Source organism: Triturus cristatus, chromosome 5_2 (genome assembly GCF_964204655.1).
Source record: "Triturus cristatus chromosome 5_2, aTriCri1.1, whole genome shotgun sequence".
Classification (NCBI taxonomy): domain Eukaryota; kingdom Metazoa; phylum Chordata; class Amphibia; order Caudata; family Salamandridae; genus Triturus; species Triturus cristatus.
This window is the reverse complement of record NC_140588.1, coordinates 710,936,045-710,955,918: the sequence shown is the minus strand read 5'-3', so window position 1 is coordinate 710,955,918 and position 19,874 is coordinate 710,936,045. Positions and strand designations below refer to the sequence as shown.

The 19,874-nt window shown below is 46.1% G+C and overlaps 1 protein-coding gene across 1 annotated transcript in view; it reads left to right on the top strand.

The window, feature by feature from the left end:
• Positions 1-19,874, top strand: part of ZNF711 (ZFX family zinc finger ZNF711) — a 207,113-nt gene that overhangs the window by 54,249 nt on the left and 132,990 nt on the right. The window contains exon 4 of the mRNA XM_085607809.1: positions 15,345-15,503. Within this exon, the coding sequence (XP_085463935.1) occupies positions 15,345-15,503 (159 nt within the window). The remainder of the gene's footprint in view (positions 1-15,344; positions 15,504-19,874) is intronic.

Genomic DNA, 19,874 nt, shown 5'->3' with positions numbered 1-19,874 from the left:
TATTCCCTTCTATTTACAACTCTGTTACTGTACACCTATTTTTATGTAAATTCCAACTTTTATTGGGTTTTTTGAACTTATAATACGAATTATTAAAAAAGGCAGTTGGAAGGTGTTTTTTGGGATCCTGGCGTAGTCAGTGGCTACTGGGAAGTATGTGTTTGTGGGTACTGGTGTACCGGGGTCACAATACTGGTGCATGTCAGTTGAATTGGCAAATTATTATTTTTATGCATTTGACTCTGAGCAGCCAGGTGGAGCAGTCTAGGTTTACCAAAGGAGCTAGAGGGGATTAGAAACTCCGATTTGGTGTAACACATTATTGCCCTGAAAAATATCAGTGTGTAGTCTAGGCTTTATTTTATAATAGTGAAAAGGCATTATTGGTAACTAAATTGGACCAGTTCAAACTAAGATGAACACATAATGCCTGAAGGTATTTGCATCTTGTCAGGCAGAGATTCAACTCCAAAAGTTAATTTAGGTCCCTAGTGCTAGGCTCTAGAATTCTGTTAACATTGGTTTTGTGCTCAACATTATCCTATGTGGTTTGGTTTGGTTCAACACACGAATCTTCTGAGGCGATTAGGATTAGTTTTGCTATCGGAAGGTAATGCCTACTAAAAGGCTTTAAAGGTGTGGCAGGATTGCAGATGCTGGGAATGTGGACCAAGTATGGTCTCTGGGAATCAAATATTGCCTCTAAAAATAGTCCTCTGTCTGAGAGCTAGGTTTTCCTTATCTTTTCCAGTCACAGCAACAAGGTGACTCCATATGCTTTGCCCATCTTGTGCCCAGTCTGGAAGACTAATAGCAGTCCAGAAGAGATTCTACACTTGGTCTAGTTGTCTTCTCCTGCAGTGGTGGGCAGAACCCATCAGTATCCACATGATGAACATGTGCCAAGTTTTAGCTGAGGGTTCCAGTACTTTGTTCCCAGTGGTTTTCGAGGTGGAATGTGAGAGACAACCATAGGGTCTGTCACATTAATACGTTCATATGCTTTACCAGTCCAGCCTTTGCTGTTGGCCAGGTTTGGTGAGCTTCTGCACCTAGAGTCAATAATCCAAATTGTCTGACTGGTAAATGTATTGCGTGTATTGTACTTAAACTGCAGTTTTCATCTACTGCGGTTTAATTTAGAGATTTCTGCAACAGAGAAAATGGTGGTAAGTGAATTTGACATGGGCTGGGGAATCCTATCTTGGAACAAAGGCTAATAAGGAAGGAACCTCCTCCAGCGCGGTAGGTTTTTGAAGGTTGACCAGGAAAGCGACTGCAGTATGAGATGTCTGTGATAGGGTTTGAGGTTAATGGATATTTGACGAGAGCCAGTAGACCTTCTTGTGAATGGATATTTGACGAGAGCCAGTAGACCTTCTCGTGAATGGATATTTGCCGAGAGTCGGTAGACCTTCTCGTGAATGGATATTTGACGAGAGCCGGTAGACCTTCTTGTGAATGGAAATTTGACGAGAGCCGGTAGACCTTCTCGTGAATGGATATTTGACGAGAGCCGGTAGACTTTCTCACAACAGTAGTAAAGTTAAATCGGCCCTTGAACGGTAAAAAGCAGCAAACACTTTCAGTCAAAGTGGGAACGTTTCCGTTTTTAGGGGTATGAGTGATTGTCGAGTTAACTGGCGAAAAAAAACACAATTCAGGCCAAAGCAGCACAACTTTTCAAATCAATGCAGAAGACTTTAGTCACACTAGTTTTCATTATAATGTAGGTTTAAAGATGAAAAAGCAATTTGGTGGGATTTGGAAATGAGCAATGGCTAGAAACTAGTTCAAGTAGCCTATCGCAGTAATTATGTGTTGAGCAGAAAGGTAGGCGCCCATCTGCATTCATGTCTTGTACCTTCCTGTTCAGTTGTGTAGAACATAGCTCTACTGTGCTACAAGCAAATATTTTTAGGTCTCGCTGAGCCCAGCGCATGCACTGGCTCGGAGAGACATTTTGGAGGTGAGTTTTCAAAGTGCTGCTGGCTGGCCTAGCACTTGCGTTCATGCGAGCGTGCACGTGCGAACCGCTGGTCTTTAGCAGCACTTTGAAAACTTGTGCTTTAGCGCGTCATCGTGATCACTTTCGCTTTCAGAGCGATCGCGATGACTTTTGCTTTTACGGCCGCGCGGCGTTACTTTTACTGCCGCACGGCCAATGCTTTCGCTTTTCTCTCTCCTTTCCGTTGCTCTCCCGCTTGTTGTTTCTGCCTCCCTTCTGTTTGTCTTTCCCTGTTGTCTCTCCTTTTGCTCCCCCACTTCTGTTCCTCTGCCTTTCCCTCTACTCCAACCCCGTTTTTTTCTGTTGCAGTTTTTATGTGGCGCGACCTCAACTTGAAGGTATTGGAGCGCTTTACCTAAGCCCCGGTTTAATTACGAAAGGACACATTCATTTTTGGTAGGAAGGGGGGAGATTAAGTGAGTTGCCCAGAATCACAGGATGATGAGCCGATGCCGAGACTCAAATCTGTATGCCAGTTCCAAAACCAGCTGTTCTGTCGTTACGCCACATCTTCGCTCACCTTATCTCTTCTCTCACCGCCTCACAGTCTGCTGTTTCCCTTTCCTATGTAAATAAATTCCAAGACCTCGTCTCCACTGCTGTTCCTGTCTTTCCTGTTACTGTACTTTCCCTGCTGTCCCATCCCTCCGCGCCGCCTAGCTCTGCTGTTTCTCACACCCTCCCTTTGCTGCTTCTCGACCCATTCTCTCTGTTGATTTGCCCTGTCCTGATGTTGCTCTTCCTTTTGCGCCTGTCACCTGCTCTGTCTCTCCTCTGGTGTTACCCTTAAATGTTCAATATATGTTTCACTCTTCCTCCATCTGCTGCCCCCACACTTTTCTCTTTCTCTCTCCCTTCTGTTTATATCTCTCTGCCCTAATGACTCTCCCTGCTGTTATTATTTATCGCTCCTATTAGTGTTTCAGTCTCTTCCCTCCCCCAGAATTCTCTGTCTGTTTTTGTCTTCGATTTCCTATAGTTGATTCTCACTCCCCCTCCTTGCTGATTCTCTTTCCCATGCTGTTATGTTCGCCCGGAAGCTCTTTATCTTTCTTGCGTCATTCCTCCCCACCCCTCCTTTGAGTGGGCTTCCTCACTCCTCACTCCTCATTACTAACTATTTTCAACCCGCTCCTCTGTACAGCTAGCCCACCCATTGCTAAAGTCCATCTACCTCTCCCCACTGTCCACTCATCCCTCTTTGCTTTCCCCAGATTTCACTTCTATCTACCCATCTCTATATGCTGTCCACCTATTCTTCTCTGTTGTCCATTTACCCACTGTACAGTCATCTCATGCATTTCTACGGTCCACCTATCCTAACCTACAGTCCACCCACCTCTCACTACTGTCCATCCATTCCTCTTTTCTGTCTTCAGACCACTCTATCTTCCCCCCATATCTTCTGAAACATCCACCAGTTCCTCTCTGGCATCCACCCATACCCCTCTACTGACACAAACTTCTCTTCAAGTCTACCCAGCTCTCTATGCTGTACACCTATTCTTCTATGGCAGCTACCCATACTATTTTTCTTCCCCAAACCTCTCTTCTGTCTACCTATCTCTCTATGCTGTCCACATACTCCTCTCTATTGTCCACTCACTCTTCTGTACGGTCACCCATACACTGCTAAAGCCCACCCAGCAGATTCTACAGTAGAGACATCTCTCTGTTGTCTACCCACACATCTCTTCTCTACTTTGAGGCCCCTACGTCTTTCTACCCTTTTGCTGCCTTTCTCGTTTGCTCCTCCAACCCTCTCCCCTTCGCCGCCCTTACTTTATTCTCTTCCGTTCTGTTTACCTCTCTCCGCTCATTCGTACTTTGTGTCCTCCCTATTAGTTTCTTAACTTGTGTCCACCTCTTATCTCTTATATTTTTTCATTCCACCCTTCATTGGTTCTCACTTTACTCCATTCACAATACCAATCTACTTCGTTGCATCGCTTCACTATGCATCATTCTACCCTCCTGCTTTTAATTCCTGTCTCTCTCCTGTCTATCTCTTTCTGTCTGCCTCTACGCTCGATTGCCTCTCTTCTGTCTGCTCCTTGCATCTCTCCCATTATTGTTATGACTCCGTACCTTTCCTTTGCCTCCTTTCTTCTGGGCGTCCCTCTCTGTACACCGTTCTGTATCGCTTTCTACCCTTCTTTAAATTAAATCGCTCCCCGTTGACCTGTTTATTCATCCTCCCCAGTGCCTGTCTCCAGTGTCTACCCAGATTCTCCCATTAATGCCCCCTCCCGAGCCTGTGAATCTCACCCTCTTCTGCTTCTCTTACTCACACTGCCGTTTCTCCTCCCTACCAGATGTTTGGCTTATTCTTTCATTTTCCTTACTCGAAGGTGATCTTATCCCCTGCTGTTTCTCTTACGCATCCCGATGTCTCATTTACTTTCTTATTTTCCATACTCTTGAAAGGGGATCTTCCACCCACCGGTTTCTCGTGCTCTCTCGCAGCTAGATGGTTTGCTTATTCTCTCATTTTCTTTACTCAAAGGTGATTGTACCCCTACCTCCCGTTGTTTTGCTTATTATCTTTTAATACTTTGCCGCCTCTCGCTGCCCCCTCTACCAGTATCTTTGTAGTGCCTATATCTGCCTTTTCGTTATTTTCGTGTCTGTCTTCACCATTTTCTGTACTTCTTCCTTGCTTTCTCCGCAAGGCCTTTCGTCTTCTATTTCGCTACCTTTCCCTTAGTGTTTTCGCTCACCTCTTCTCTGCCATCAGCCTACTAACGCTTTCCCCTCATTCCCTCCACGTGTCCCTCTCCACCATTGGCTCTCACCCTCTCACTTGGCAGGGTTTTCACTTCACAGCTAACACACACAGCATTTGTTTCCTGCTCATGCACTCCCCCCTCCCTTCACGTTCGCAGATGTATCTCATCCACGGGCTGAATTGGACTCGTAGACAGCTTTATTGTCCCTACATGTTTCAACAAAATGGGTCCTTCCCCTTTGGTCTCTGTGTTTTCACCCATGGGGCTCGTTGCTTTTTTCCCCGTTGTTTCTCTATTGTTGTTGTGTGCCCCGTTGTTGTAGCTTTGGCATTGCTTGCGTCGTCATTAACTGCCCCGATGTTGTTTGCCCTTTCCACCCCCCCTCAGGCGATGGAACCTGCAACCTAACATGCGCCTTCCTCCCACATTGCTTGCACTGAACCCCACACGCTCTTGCTTACACCTCCAAATCTCTAAAGCCATTCCACGTCCTTGCTTACTCTGCCCCACTCCTGCATATGTAGCTTGTTATAAGTTAAGTTAGGACAGTGCTTGAGTTACCTTTTAAAGTTGTCTTTTTGCACTGTGTTCATAATGGCCAATGGAGACTGCACAGAGTTAGACATGAATGAAACATTCCACACAGTATTTACAATCCATTTTGTATTATGCGCTCGCTATCCAACGAGTTTCAGTGGAACTCGCTTTCATAGTAAATGGTTGACATTGCACTATTTTGTTAATTTACTTTCTCCGATCTGTAGTTGCAGGCAGGGTTTTCACTTCACAGCTAACACACACAGCATTTGTTTCCTGACCATGCACTCCCCCCTACCTTCATGTTCGCAGATCATCCTGCGCTCGCAGCCCCCAAATCGCAGGATCTCTCCTGACCCACTGAGCCAGAGGCTCTAATGCCAGGGCAAACAGGAGCGGGGATAGTGGGCACCCCTGCCACGTGCCTCTCCGAAGCCGAAAGGACCTAGCCATGGCGCCATTGACCCTCACGCGCACCGTTGGCCGTCGTATAGGAGTTTGACCAAGCTACAAAAGGAAGGGCCAAAGCCCAGCCACTGGAGGACCATAAACAGGTATGGCCATTCGATACTGTTGAAGGCCATCGAAGCATCCAATGATATTAGAGCCGTTTGTTGGGACACAACACCTTCAGTCATGTGCAACACCCCATACAGCCGTCACAAGTTGTGTCTCGTGCTTCTACCCGGCATGAACCCCGACTGGTCCACATTCACCAGATCTTTAATTACCGATAGCACCCTGTCCGCCAGCACCTTTGCCAAGACCTTGGCCTCCATGTTTATGAGGGAGATAGGCCTATAGGAGCTGCACTGATCTGTCGGTTTACCCTCTTTGTATATCACCACTACCGTAGCTGCCATTTGGTTTGCCGGGAGATGACCCACCTCTCGCGCCTCGCAACATCTCTAGAAGCGGGGGAAGTATGATGGTTACCTGCTTTTTGAAAATTTCTACCGGTAGCTCGTTGGGCCTGGGCGCCTTCCCCGGCTTGAGCGAATTCAATGCTCTGCCCAGCTCTTCTACCGTGAGGTCTGCTTCCAGGGTGTCGCAGGCTTCCGGGGGGACCGTTAGCATGTCGAAATCCCTAAGAAATTCCTCGCAGTCCGCTGCCAACATTGTACTCACTGGGGCGTATACACCAAAGGCTTCCGCGATGTCTGAGCTGGTAGTCTGCAGTCGCGGATCCCCACTACCCAGGACCTGTCTCTGTCCCTCTTCTCCAGCCACGCTAAGAGCTTTAGGGCCTTATATTCAACATTGTATAGGCGATGCTGAGTGGCCAGGGCATATGCTCGCGCCTCTCCTTCCGCCAGGGCCCGCAGATCCCCCTGTTTCAACACTAGCCAATGCTGCGCCTTCCCGCACGATGCCGTCTCAGCCTCGCCCTCCATTTCACTAATCTCCCATTCGAGTTGTCTGCATTGCAGGGTCTCTTTCTTTTTCTGTGCCTCAATCAGCGCCTGTGCCTGCCCCCTCTGCACTGTCTTGTAGGCCTCCCAGAGTGTGATATGTGATGATACCGTTCCCTTATTTTCTTTGAAATAGTGCTCGGAACCCTCTCTGTCAATGACTGGTCTCTCAGTCGCCACTGATCTATACGCGGGAATGCCGCCCTATTGATGATCGGGCCGTTGAGCGTGGCACAGACCGGCGCATGGTCAGAGATTCCCCTTGCCATATTATAGACATCCGAGAAGTCCCCCACCCTGGCTGGAGAAGGAGCCATGCCTGGCTGAATAGAAAGTGTAGTGCCTCACTGAGGGGTTGTGCGCCCGCCGTAGATCAACCAGACCCTGTGCCCCCGTAAAGTCCGCAAGGCCCCGTTCCCTCTGTGTGCCCCTTCGGGGCACAGACCAATCCATTTCCGGGCACATTACAGCATTCGTGTCTCCCCCAATGAGAAGAATTCCTGCGGGTAGGCCCGCTATGAGTGTGGTAAGTTGCGGGAGAGTTACAGAGTGTAGCTCCGGCGGTATATCACATGAGCCGAACACCAACAGGCGTCCCACCCACCTGTCCGCAGCTGCAGCAAAACACCCTGCTGTGTCTGTCCATGTCTCAGTGATCACCAAGGGAAGCGCTTTGCGTATAAGGATGCCCACCCCCCTTGCCCCAGATGTGGTCCCGGAGTGTACGACCAGGGTATAGTCGAACCGATCTAGGGCTTTACATCTGCTTCCCCTCAGGTGTGATTCCTGGGTGAGAACAACGTCTGGGGAATGTCTCTTCAAATATTGCATCACTAGCGTGCACTTAATTTTATGGCCCAGCCCGTTCACATTCCAAGACCAAACCTTTATAGTGTCCGGGTCACCCATCAGCGCTGTATCTGACTGTTGACAATGGGGCCCTCCCATTCCCCATCATAATTTCCACAACAACCCTCATGTTATTCTCAATGTACAGGACTCGAGTGTAACCTCTCCCTGTGAACAAAAACAAATAGCAATCCTAACACCCACCTCCCTGCATCCCTGCTAGGTGAATCCCCAACCTCCCACCTTCCTAACTTGCAGAATGCCTGTCGCCCTTGAGAAACCCAGAAACCCATTTGTACAGGGCCGTGGTGTAGCTCCCAGCGTGAAGAGATATCTGACTGCTGGCTGGAATTTTCCAGCCCCATGACTGCATCCCAACGGATCTATGCCACTCTCGGTGATGCCTCCATCCCACCTTGTCAATCCAATGACACGTTACCGCAGTGTTTATGTCCAACTGCAAGAGTCTACGGCACAGTCCCATAGTTTCGTGTGTGATAGTACCCCTCCTCGGAAGAGCCGCCCCCCCCCCACCCAGGACCACAGTTTGGTCTATACCCGCTGGCGATTGTCTCAACATGTACTCATCTGTCCATCGCTGTCGCAGCTATCCGCTGTGGGAACTTCCGACCTCCGGGCCCGACTCCTCTCCGTTTCGGTCTGTCGCCTGTCGCCTCCCTTGTGGCTCACAGTGCGCCAGCCCTCGAACCAGTCACTCGCCTCTTCCGGTCTTTCAAAGAAATATGCCTTTCCATTATGGAGGATTTTAAGTCTGGCTGGAAAGAGCATCATATACTTCACGCCCTGCTACCGAAGGGCTCTTTTCACCCCAGCGAAGGAGCGGCGCTGGCGTTGCAAATGTAACATGAAGTCAGGGAAAAACCGGATTATAACATTGTTGTGTCTGAGGTCTCCGTAGATCTGTGCCGCCTGCAGGATGGCGTCTCGATCCCTAAAGTTTAGGATACGGGCAAAAATGGTACGTGGAGGGGCCCCCGGTCTGGGCTTACCCCCCAGCGCTCTATAGGCGCGCTCAATGGGAAAAAAGTGTGACCGACGTTTCGGCTTAAGGTGGTTCAAGATTAAGTCTTCCAGAAAGAGGTCTACTGCTGGCCTCTCCATCCCTTCCGGAACCCCCACCACGCTGATGTTGTTGCTTCTGGCCCTACCCTCCCGGTCCTCGAGCCGGGCATATATTTCCACCTTATTTTTCGTGAGTGTCCACACCTGTTCCTCCAGGCATTTAGTTTTGGCTTTAACTCCCCCAATGTCCACTTCCGCTGTGGCCACTTTATCAAACATCTTGCGGAAGTCCGCCCTCAGGAGGTTTACCTCCTCGGTAACTGAGTACAGTTTTGGCTCGAGAGTGGCTTTCAGCTCACCAATCCCCCTCGTAATGTCTCTCAGGGTCGGGTCGGAGCCTTGTTCACCCCCTTCATCATGCGGTTCTCTTCCGATCGCTCCACCATCCTGTCCCACGGCCACAGTGTGTTTATCAGTCTGGTTGGCCTGGCTGGGCCCCGGTCTCTTGGTGCGACCCATGCTGGAGTCTGGCAGAATGGGGCCACCATCCACTGGCCTCTGCCAGGTATGCTGTAGCCAGCACCAGTATAGGGGGATGAGTTTCTTGCCTGTGCCACTCTGCTGGTTCGGACAGAGATTGGTGTAAGTGTGGCCCGGGCTCCCGGAGTGTTCTGTTGAAGCCGCTACCCCAAGCCGTATTCCACCCCTGCTATCTGGTGGCGCTTACCTCCTCTCACCGCTCTACACTCAGGCTGTTCTTTGCGGCTGTCGCACCCCATCTGGGAGATCTGGATGCACAGACCCCAGGGTCTCGCTTCACTCGCCAGGCCGCACAAGGAGTAGGGGGGAAGTGGAAGCACCGGCTCCTTCAGTCGTACTCCGGCCAGCTGTCGCCCAGTTGTCAAGGAGCCCCCAACTGCGTTGGCGCCTCAGGTCGGGGACTCTCCGCTATCAAGCACGCTCCATGCCAGCCTCAGTGCCCCCCTGGGGACCAGGTGCCTCAACCACGGGGGCCGCGCTCCCAGCACCAGTCTTTGGGGGGGCTCACCACTGGCCTGGCCTGGCCTACGGGCCGCTGCTTTCCTCTGTCGCTATCTCGCCGCCTCCGAGGGGGCCGTCAGGGTGCCCCTCAGTGCGCCGTACCCACTCCTTGATCTGCCGCTCTCTCACCGCTTTCGTCGGTGTCGTCGGCACTGGATGCCGCCGCCTTGGCTCCGCTTCCGTTGGCAGAGCACGAACAGGCATCTGACGCTCACCGCAGCACCGGATTCGTAACGGCAATTACTCCTCCGGGCTCCAGCGGGCCGCCATCTTGCCTGTAGTCGCTTTCTCTCGGTCACTCGGTGTGGGGTTCCAACTATGCCGATCTGCGCCTGGAGCACGGTGAAATTCGAGCTCCGACGCTTCCTCAACCCGTATCCGCTCAGAGGCTCTTCATGGCAGGATTGTGACGGATTTTCGGGGCTTTTACACGCTCGGTTAGCGCATCTAACTCAACCTTCGGCCATCTTCGGCGACTGCTAGCTACGCCCCTGATTGTCATCATTTTCTAGGTATTTCTGTTATAAAATTTTTAAACCTCTGATCTTGTTATATAGTTGGTATTTTAAAGGAAGTGTGTAAGGTCCTCATGTTCTCCCCAGACACAGATTGTTGGTGTTGATTGCTGAAAGTTTTTCAGATTTGAGTTCAGAAGAAAAATTCTGGCTAAGACGGAGTCTTCTTTCCCTGAAGTTTGCGTGTTGTACAAGGTTCAGTTGTACTTTGTGTGTAATGAGAAATAGTCCTATGTGCCAGGTGGTCCAGAAGACAGCACGTTTTTTTGGCTGAACTTAATGGGTTGAATTACCTATTTACAGTCAGATTTATTTTTTGTGGCGACCAAGAGGAAAAGTGTGGGAGGCATTTCTGAGGATATAGCCACCGTTCTGCCCTACTGGTCCTACTGCATGATCACCCTAATTGAAATGCAGATGGATGGGTATAAGCCTCGGAAGAGCATGCACTGTTCTAGGATACCTGGCCCCTCGCCTTTTTGCGTTATTGCCATTACTCATGAAGTCTAGGAGGCATTTTAGGTAAATAGAGGTGGGTCGATGGGGGGCGAGCACACTTGATCTGCTCCACCAGTGTAAGTGAAATGCAGATAATGGGTTGAGATCAGAAAGAGACATTCCTTGCTTCACGACAACTGCTGTCTAATTTACACTCAGCTCATGGCCTTGGCAGGAGAGTGGATAAAGCCTACCCTGAAAGCTTGACCTGTGGGGAAGGGCCTGGACTGAAATTCTCCAATTCTCTCATAAAGATTTCCAATTCCAATCTAAAAACACACCTTCTCCAAGGGGTGTTTTGCCAGGGTCTACCCTAAAACATTTCATAAAACGTCACACAGTGCATTTTACACTTCACTTTTCTCAAATATATTGACTAAGAACAGTGACTTTTATAAGTTCTTCACTAATGAAATAACATCTATGGTTGAAAGGCCCTGCGACGGCTCAGCAGAGCAATCGTTGCTGCATTTTGTTTTTTTGTAATGTCTTTAACCTTCTGCGTAGGCATTTCCTTAAGCCACTATTAAATAATATGAGGCACTGCAAATGTAGAGAAGTTTATTTTCATGTGTTCAATTATTGATAACTCCTGATATATGATTATGGGTCATCTCCTTTCTTAAAACCGCAGTAAGAGCCACAAAGATCCAGAAAATCAGTGGACGGGTAGCCTACTGGTGTGGTTTACCGCTGCCTATCGCTTAACATTGTTAACTCCTTACTGATAGCAGCTCTTGTTAGTGGCCCTTTCATATGCGTGCAATTTTATAACCATCGTTGCTGTACCAACCGTTTTGTATTTTTCTGTGTTTTTTCTTCTATGGCCACATATGGTCGAATAAAGAACTCTTAAGATTTTGATTTGAAATAACATCCTTAGTCAGCCAGTGCCATTTGATTCCAGGAAAATATTAACAATAGCTGTCTCACCATTCACATAAATTGGCACTCACTTACATGTGTTCTGGGAAAGAAGTATTTGTGTCCCAGCTCATCCGATTGTCATTTTATCAAAATACCAACATTTTGTTCCGCTCTACCAGTCTTGCATGTTTTATTACAAGAGCTCCATTTCTTTAAAAGCCTGCCCCCAAAAACCACTTTGCATTTTTTATTAGAATAAAAGGCCCTCCAAAACATTAGATTTTCATTTACTAAATCCAAGATTTCATTCCCAAAATACCATACCGGGCTGTCAAGTACCTATGTACGCTTTTGCCCGACATGAGGATGGAATCTAAAATGACTGTGCATTGTATCCCATGCCGAGATGCCCATCTTCTACCACGGTGATTATCAGGTGCCCTGGTTTGTCACAATGTGCTAGGGTCAGCACCATGTGTAGGAAAAGAAACTACATAAAACAAGCATTGACAAAGCCAATAGGTCTCTCCTGTGTGAGACCTGTTGGCTTGAGCAATGTTTCTTAGCCATATTGCAACATGGTTGAAAATAAAGAAAAAAAGCTGTATGATTCAGCCAGTGTTGACCGCGTCATTTTGCTTTTTTTATCTTTTTATTTTTTTTACTTTCAGTCATACTGCAATGAAGTCAGTGCTGCTGTACAATATGGCTAAAGAATCCTTGACAAAGCCAACAGATATCATATTGGTGAGACCTGTTGGATTTGCCAATGCTGTTTTTACTTCGAACCAAGAAGCCTCTAGGTAATCAGCACGCTGTGTAAGTATTAAAATCAGCGATTTTAATAACTAATTTGTTGGCTGAATTCTCACACCCAGGGTTATTTACTCCTGACCCCTCAATGTTTCTCTGCAAAATGCTCGACCGTTAACATCCTGCTGGTTCCTCAAAGCAGTCGGACTTGCAAACCTGTGTAATAAAATGCGTGTTTGGCAAAGCAAAATGTTTGCATACATGTTTTGTAGCAAAATTAAAATAGCAAAACATAAGATTAAAACCTAAAAAGAGCACGTCGAAAAATATGCATGCATGATTTGTACATTTGTCCCTTAAAAGCCCCTGATTTAGCAAGTGCTATAATTGCTATTGTTACAGTGTTTTACAAGTGCTTTGTGCGTGCTCTGATGCACTGTACATTGCATGTGAACATACGTGTGAACAGGTCTATTGAATCCAGGCTATGTTCTTGGTGCTCTGCAATGCACCATCACATGCAGCATAGAGTACTGTGTGGGGCCCTCGAATGTACAACACCTCGTAAATTTGCAGGAAGTGGCTTTTGGGTATTTATATAAACACTATATTTTTTATGTCTCAGTATGCAGTGCACATGCCACTTACAACTTTCAGATGTACAACACAACGTATTTTTCACAAAACGCTGAGCAGTCTGTGTTACGCACGCTGTGTACTTGAAACAGACTGTACTGTGCACAGCATGATACCACTTGACGCAAAGCACTAGATGAAGCCTCCGGGGTTCAAAAACCCATCTTGTGTTTGAATTAAGTGCTGGTAGTGTGCCTTCCGTAATGACATCCACTATGTGACTGTACTGCATGCTGCACGATGAGCCACAGCATGTGGCACAGAGGTTTTATGCTCACAGTGAGATGTGCTATGGTTACTCAGAGTGCTGTGCAGTGCTTAGTGCAGACTGAGCCTTCAGTGCCAGGTACACACAAGACATACCATTGATAACTATCTCAACTCTCTGAACACTAGGGTTCTTAATAGAAGCACTCTCATGTACAACACATCGGTTCAGTTAGGACTACTAGAGCAAAGCAGAGTCTGGACAATTACCAGTGACATGTCTGTGTGTGCCTTATGCTCGAATGCTGCACATGGGAGCGCATATCTCATACAAAGTCTAAGCCAAAAGTATACAGTGTGGAGACTGTCCTAGGCATAGGAAGAAAGTTTCCCAGGTTCAGTCTTGACAGTAATTTAAAGGAAAATGGGTTAGGGTGTCAACGTTTTTGTCTCTTCCGGAGTAAATCTACGAGACCATCTTGTCAACATGATGCAAGAAAGTGATATAACCTCTGGCTGTGCTGACAAAATCTGTAATTCCATCTTCCCTTCCATCTGAACCAATCCGTACTACTCTATTTAAAGAGATTTATACCACCTCTTGTTCTACTGGCATGTCCAAGTTTCCTCTACCGAGTTGTTATCTCATCAATGTCCTCCTCTACTTAAAGCAGTCCTAAAGCGTGCATAGTGTATAATTGTATGTATCCATCTTCTTCTCTTAAATAGATAATTTTATCTTCTTTGCTATAGATTTTGTTTTGTTAAGTTTTTAACTTCATCTCCTGCCAAGGAGGTTTCTATTATTCTATCGGACAGTGGTTGGGTGACAGACCAAAGACATTTGGTGTCATCAGCATACAGGATAACATTTTGTTCCCAGTTGATGCAGAAGGTGAGCCAAAGGGTGCATTTAGCTGTTAACAAGCATTGTCAAAGCCAACAGTTCTCTCCTGTGGGACCTAATGGCTTTGCCTGTGGTTTTAACCGTGCTGTACAGCATCTCTGATGAAAATTGGGCACAGTCTACTCCAAAATCTTAGGCTGTTACATAGATGCTCCTAGTGACTACCTCAGGGATGAATCTCTAGTGCCTCTTTCTTGTAGAGTACCATGGCCTTCGAGGTAGATGCCTTTTTGGGATAATGTATGGAATGCCCAATAAAGGAACCTACAGCTTGAGTTGTCCACCAGCAAGTTTAAAGCGGACATCAAAACCTTGTTAATCTGTTAGACCACCTTCACACTGGGCTGTTATCAATGGTTAGACAAGTGCTGCACTCACTGGAAGTGTTTTTACAACTCAGCTCAGTTTATGTCTCTGGATTATTTCCTCTCTAGATTGATGTTGACAAGTGGCACTGTCATTCCCGTATCTTCTCAGTTGGTGATAAAACAACCAGTTTTATTAAGTATTAAATATTCCCTAAAAGATAGCTTTGCATCGCACTGGAAATCAGAAATAGAAATTAGTTATTACACTCTGTGACTAAGCAGCAGTACACACAGTGGTTAGTTTCTCCCACCACTCTAACTCACACAGACATGCATCTCACCATGCATGTAGGAACTCAGTCTGTTCATCTCTGCCGTTTGGCCATGGACCACAGGCATCAATCAGTACACCACAGTTTCTGCTGCCACCAAATGTGGTTCATCAGGTGATAGTCAGTGTCATGGAGGTCCTTACGCCTCACTTGAAATGAAAACTAAACAACAACAGAGACTTAGAGTGACTATTGGCCACTCTTCTTGATATATTTCTTATGGCCATAAAATGAATAGAAATATTCAAGCTATGTACAAAATGATTCTTCAGAAATCACAAATGCCTAAGAATTACTGTCCCACAAGTTCCAATAAAGTTTAAAAACTACAGCAGAGAACATTTTGAAAAGTGGTAGCAGAGTCTAATGCTGGGGTGTCTTCAAAGACATAACTTGAGTTCATCTCCTATTCTGTACAGTTGTATCATCCATTTCATCAAATTTTTTACCTTGCACATATTTAACTTTAAATTATTTACCCATGCATAAAACTAATGTTACAGAAAGGAGAGTTTTCATTATTACAAAGTTTAATTATGTTAATTTATTAAATGTCAAGAAAGAAATTATAGAATGATGGTGTACCATAATTTGAAATGTGTGTCTAGAGTGTTTATCTTAAAGCTCTTCCTAGATTTTTGACAAGCATCACACTTTTCAGAGTGTACGTTTAATATATTTTGTATTAACTTTCCAATCCTATTTTTGTTTTCATCTTACAGTGGACGACGTTGGTGAAAAGTTGGAGCAAATTGGAAGTACACCTTTAAAAATTAGCACTGAAGTTTCACATGATGGGGTTGCAAAAGAAAATGGTTATGGTTCAGAAGTCATAAAAGTTTATATATTTAAAGCTGAAGCGGATGATGATGTGGAAATAGGTAAGTATCTTTGATACCTTTCTTAGGGTTTTATTTTGAGATTAAAACATGGCGGATATCTCATCTGCCATGTTACAAGTACCATGGGCTATAATGAATTTCTAATACAGCGAACAGGATAGCTGCAACATTTGTGTGTTAGTATGCCATCTTCTAAACTCTAAATAAGGCCCCACGTTAGTAAAGCTTGGCCTTCAGCTGTTTTTGAACAGATTCAATTGATTGGAACCATATGAAAAAGTGGGAAATATATGCATCATTAATTTAAATCTGCAATTTGTGTAAATAAAATGTTTACTATTCGCAAACAATCTCCTATAAAATGCATAACATATACATATGGGCATTCGTGTGGGTCTTAAATTTGCACTGGATCCTTGATTGATTCAGATTTTATTTGAATACCCTTGCACATCAAACTGGGAATCCTCCTGTGAAAACAACCATGTAACCAGTGCTTATTTTGAGTCACTACTTCCTGGTGCACGGCACTCACACTTAATTGTCAACACTTTGCTCTTATGACAGCTTGCCACATAGTGGTGCTGTTTGTCTTATTTTTTGAGGAGCATAACTGTTGTTTAATAATTTAATATACATTAAAATCACTAATACCTGCCACCCACAACTATAAGTATAGTTTGGGCGGCTTGTATTAGTCATTTTGATGTATATTTAGGGGCTGATTCCGATCTCGCTTAGAAGGGCTCCGAACGCAATCCGAACGTAAAAAGTAAGAGCCGTACGCGTGTTTACCGACCGACTCATAGACCTGTACAAGCGAGCAAGTACGATGCGAGAAACGCAAAATCGCCGACCGACTCGTTTCTGGGTCCGAACCGCTCTGTACGCCTCGTCCGTAAGCAAACCGTGCTGTGCAATGGAGGCGAATTCCGACCGAGCCAGTACGATGCACGCGTCAGACAGCCTGATCGAGCTGAAGTTTCCGGCTCGCAGAACGTCCGTGAAACTGCCTTAGGGGGTCCGCGTCGGACCCCCTGTCACCCACAGCCTTATGACTCGGACACAGGGGGAGACTCAAGGGTCTCCCCAACACAGGCATGTACAGTATGCATGGCACCAACGCGTACCCAATGTAGGGGGCGCCCTTGTGCGAGACGTGCCCATTTAGTCAATGGGAGCCCATGTACGTGTCGTACGACCGGCTCCCATTGATTTCTATTGGAGTCCGACCGAACCGAGTGCGGTAGCATGCGGCCGCATCGTACTCGCTCGGTCGGAAAACACTCCGGATTCGGCTCGGTCGGAGAGCTTTCTGACCCAGATCAGAATCGGCCCGTTAGAGTCTGAATTGTCACACTTGTGTGAAAGTGATGGCTAGTAGTGATAGTACTTTTATTGGCAGCGCTAGTGGGAGCAATTGGTGGTAAGAGCTGCGGTGACCTCCTGACAAGGGCTCTGGCACTTTTTCATTTCACAAATTAAACACTTCATGCAACGTGTTGCCTTAAAACAAGAGCTTGTAATAGAATTCTCTTTGTAAAGTTCAGCCCACGTTTGCCTACAACTCCATATAGAGCTCACTTTAATCTTACAAACTGCCCACTTTACATTTCTTTTCTCACTTCAGGATTTTCGGTGCTAAGGTAACAGGCTGTGTATTTTACCGTGGGATAGAAAAAAAGGCTCACTTCAAGACTGTAGCAAAGGAACATTTTAGCTATGTATGGTTCTTTATTGCACACTTTTCCATTACCTGTGCTGACATTGTACTTTTCTTCGTTGTCTATACTGACTTTTAAACTATAGATGGGGATTTAATAGCAACTGAAACATCGGATCAGTTGTATAGTGAAATATTTGTACAGCTTCTCTATTAACAGAAGTATGTACACATCAGCAGGCATCTACGTGGTATAATCTGTCACTCTGTTTAACTAGAATGAAACTCAATTGCCCTAAAATGAAAGGTCACTCCAAGGAGGCATGCCATCACACTTCTTCATTAGTTCCAGCAGGATGGAGTTCAATAATTTCACCAATGTGAAGCTGCCATTCTTTCGATGTAAGATTACAAACACGCCCTTGAGATATGGGACCTACTGCATGACCACACTCCAGTCCTGCTCTTCTTCATGGAAACATGGCTGAACCCAGCTACCGCACTGGACATTGCTACAGCCAACACCACCGCTACAAGATCGCCAAGCAAGACTGTCAGGAGAAGCCCAGTGGAGGAGCAACTACCGTATTCAAAGATATCATCAGCTTCCCCACCTACACGGACACCCCCACCATTTACATGGAACACCTCACATTCAGTATATGCATTATCGCATACTTCTGCTTGAGTGGAACTCCTGTATCCAGACCACCAGGACCCAACACCAATTTCGCCAGTGATATCATATACTTCGTCACACTCCTCATCAGGGGTTCCAACACCTTGATCCTCCTCGGAGACCTTAACTTTCATCTAAAAGCCCACACCAACCCAAACTCTACAGCTCTTCTAGAAAACCTCTCAAACCTTGGTCTCACCCAACACATTATCAGACCCACCCACACTGCCAGCCACCTATTGGACATGATTTTCTTCTCAGTCAAGAACATCACAGTCAACAAGCTGTCAACTATGACCGGGACAGACCGTGCCATTATCATTTTCAGTACCCATCCTGCACCACTACAATCCTAAAAACACCGAAAATACTCCCAGCAGCAGGAAAAACATTACAGAAAATTAGTGGGCTTCCACCCTCTCCACACACTGGCCTGAGCACACCAGTATGTTACCAAAAGCCATCAAGAATATCAACAGTTGGATCACCTCATGCTCTGACACCCTGGCTCCCTCAAGCATAACCAAACGGGAAGAGCTGAACCATAGGCCAGCTGGTACACAGCGGAACTCGGGCTGACGAAAAGCCACTGCAAGGAACTGGAGCGCAAATGGACAACAAGCCAAGACACTACAAATGAAGACCTCTTCAAATCAATCTTAAGACATTACTACATGAGATACAGAACACCAGGTGCACAACTTTTGCAAATCGCTTTGACGCCAACACTACTGCCAAGCAGAACTTTCCAACGTTAGCTTGGATTGCCATACTAAGCTCGCCATCAAATGGACTCTCAAGGTAGCCAAGGCAAGAGCAGTGATTACATGGAATATATTATGACTTGTGGACTGACCGGTATAGAATAATGTTTTTTAGAAAGGAATTAGTGTTATACCCTCAAGCAGTCTGTTTTCCAGTGCCTTTGCAAGCACAATGAACTCCTCTTTCGTCAGTGAGATGTAGGAATCTGAGACTTGCCAGCTTTTGGAATCATTGTGATGAATTCTTCTCACAAGCATGTGAACCGTATTCCCATCTAAGCAGAGTTTATCCCTATCTCAAGGAGAGTATTTTGAATGTGCTTATGCATAACAATTAAGGCACACAATCTTCCCAGACTGAGATGTTCAAAGTTGAGTTACAAACTTCTCAGCTGAGAGCTCCATCTCCTGGAAGTCTCTCCGTGCAGAAACGAACATCCTCATGAAGAGATCAATCACAGAGTCAGTGAGGCTGACATGCTTGCTTTTGTGTGTACACTGTATATAATGATTTAATTGTAAGCATCTGTGTCACCTCATTCTTTCTCTGAGTTTTGAACCACTGCAATGTTTCTTATCGATTCATCTCATGTCCTCAGCCAGTACAGCAGCTTTCCTGTCTTGAGAACAAAGTCCTGGGCACACGTAATGAGGATGCTACACTTGTGGTAATGTCTCGTATTATACCAATTCAATTCTAGTGGTAGACACCAGAGTATTTGTTCGAAAGTATTTATTTGAAGCAACAACAAAGAAACAACCAGCCGACACGTGTTTTGTCACATGCGGGAAGTTTCCCGTGACTCTTAAAGGCTGTAAGGTGCTGTCAATCGATTGGTGTGGTCTTGAGGCCGAGTGGGCATCAGACACGGTCTACGGATTTAAGTACTCGGTGCGGTTCACGTCGGAAAGTGTGAACTCGGGCCAGCCAGGACTTTGTTCTCATTTCTGGTGTGGGTTTCATGACTCACACACTCACGGGGGTTATAGGGTATTCCCCCCGACTTGGCAGCACCGTATTCACTCTCAGTATAATATACACAATGCATATCAGCCAGAGCGACAAGCTTCCTGTTTGACTAAAAACCCTACATCAAGATAGAGCTTTCCTGTCTTATTGTCATGTTCATAAATGCATCTTTAGTACATCAAGGAGTGTCTTGCTGCATTAACCTCAACTTTATTTATTGATACCTAGATTAACTTAAATTCTTGGATAGCATCTTCTTTGCTTGATCAAAAATTGGTTCTTGAGTTTGAGATCTAGTGTTTCTAGATTGGTGGTCTCCCACATTCTTTCTTTT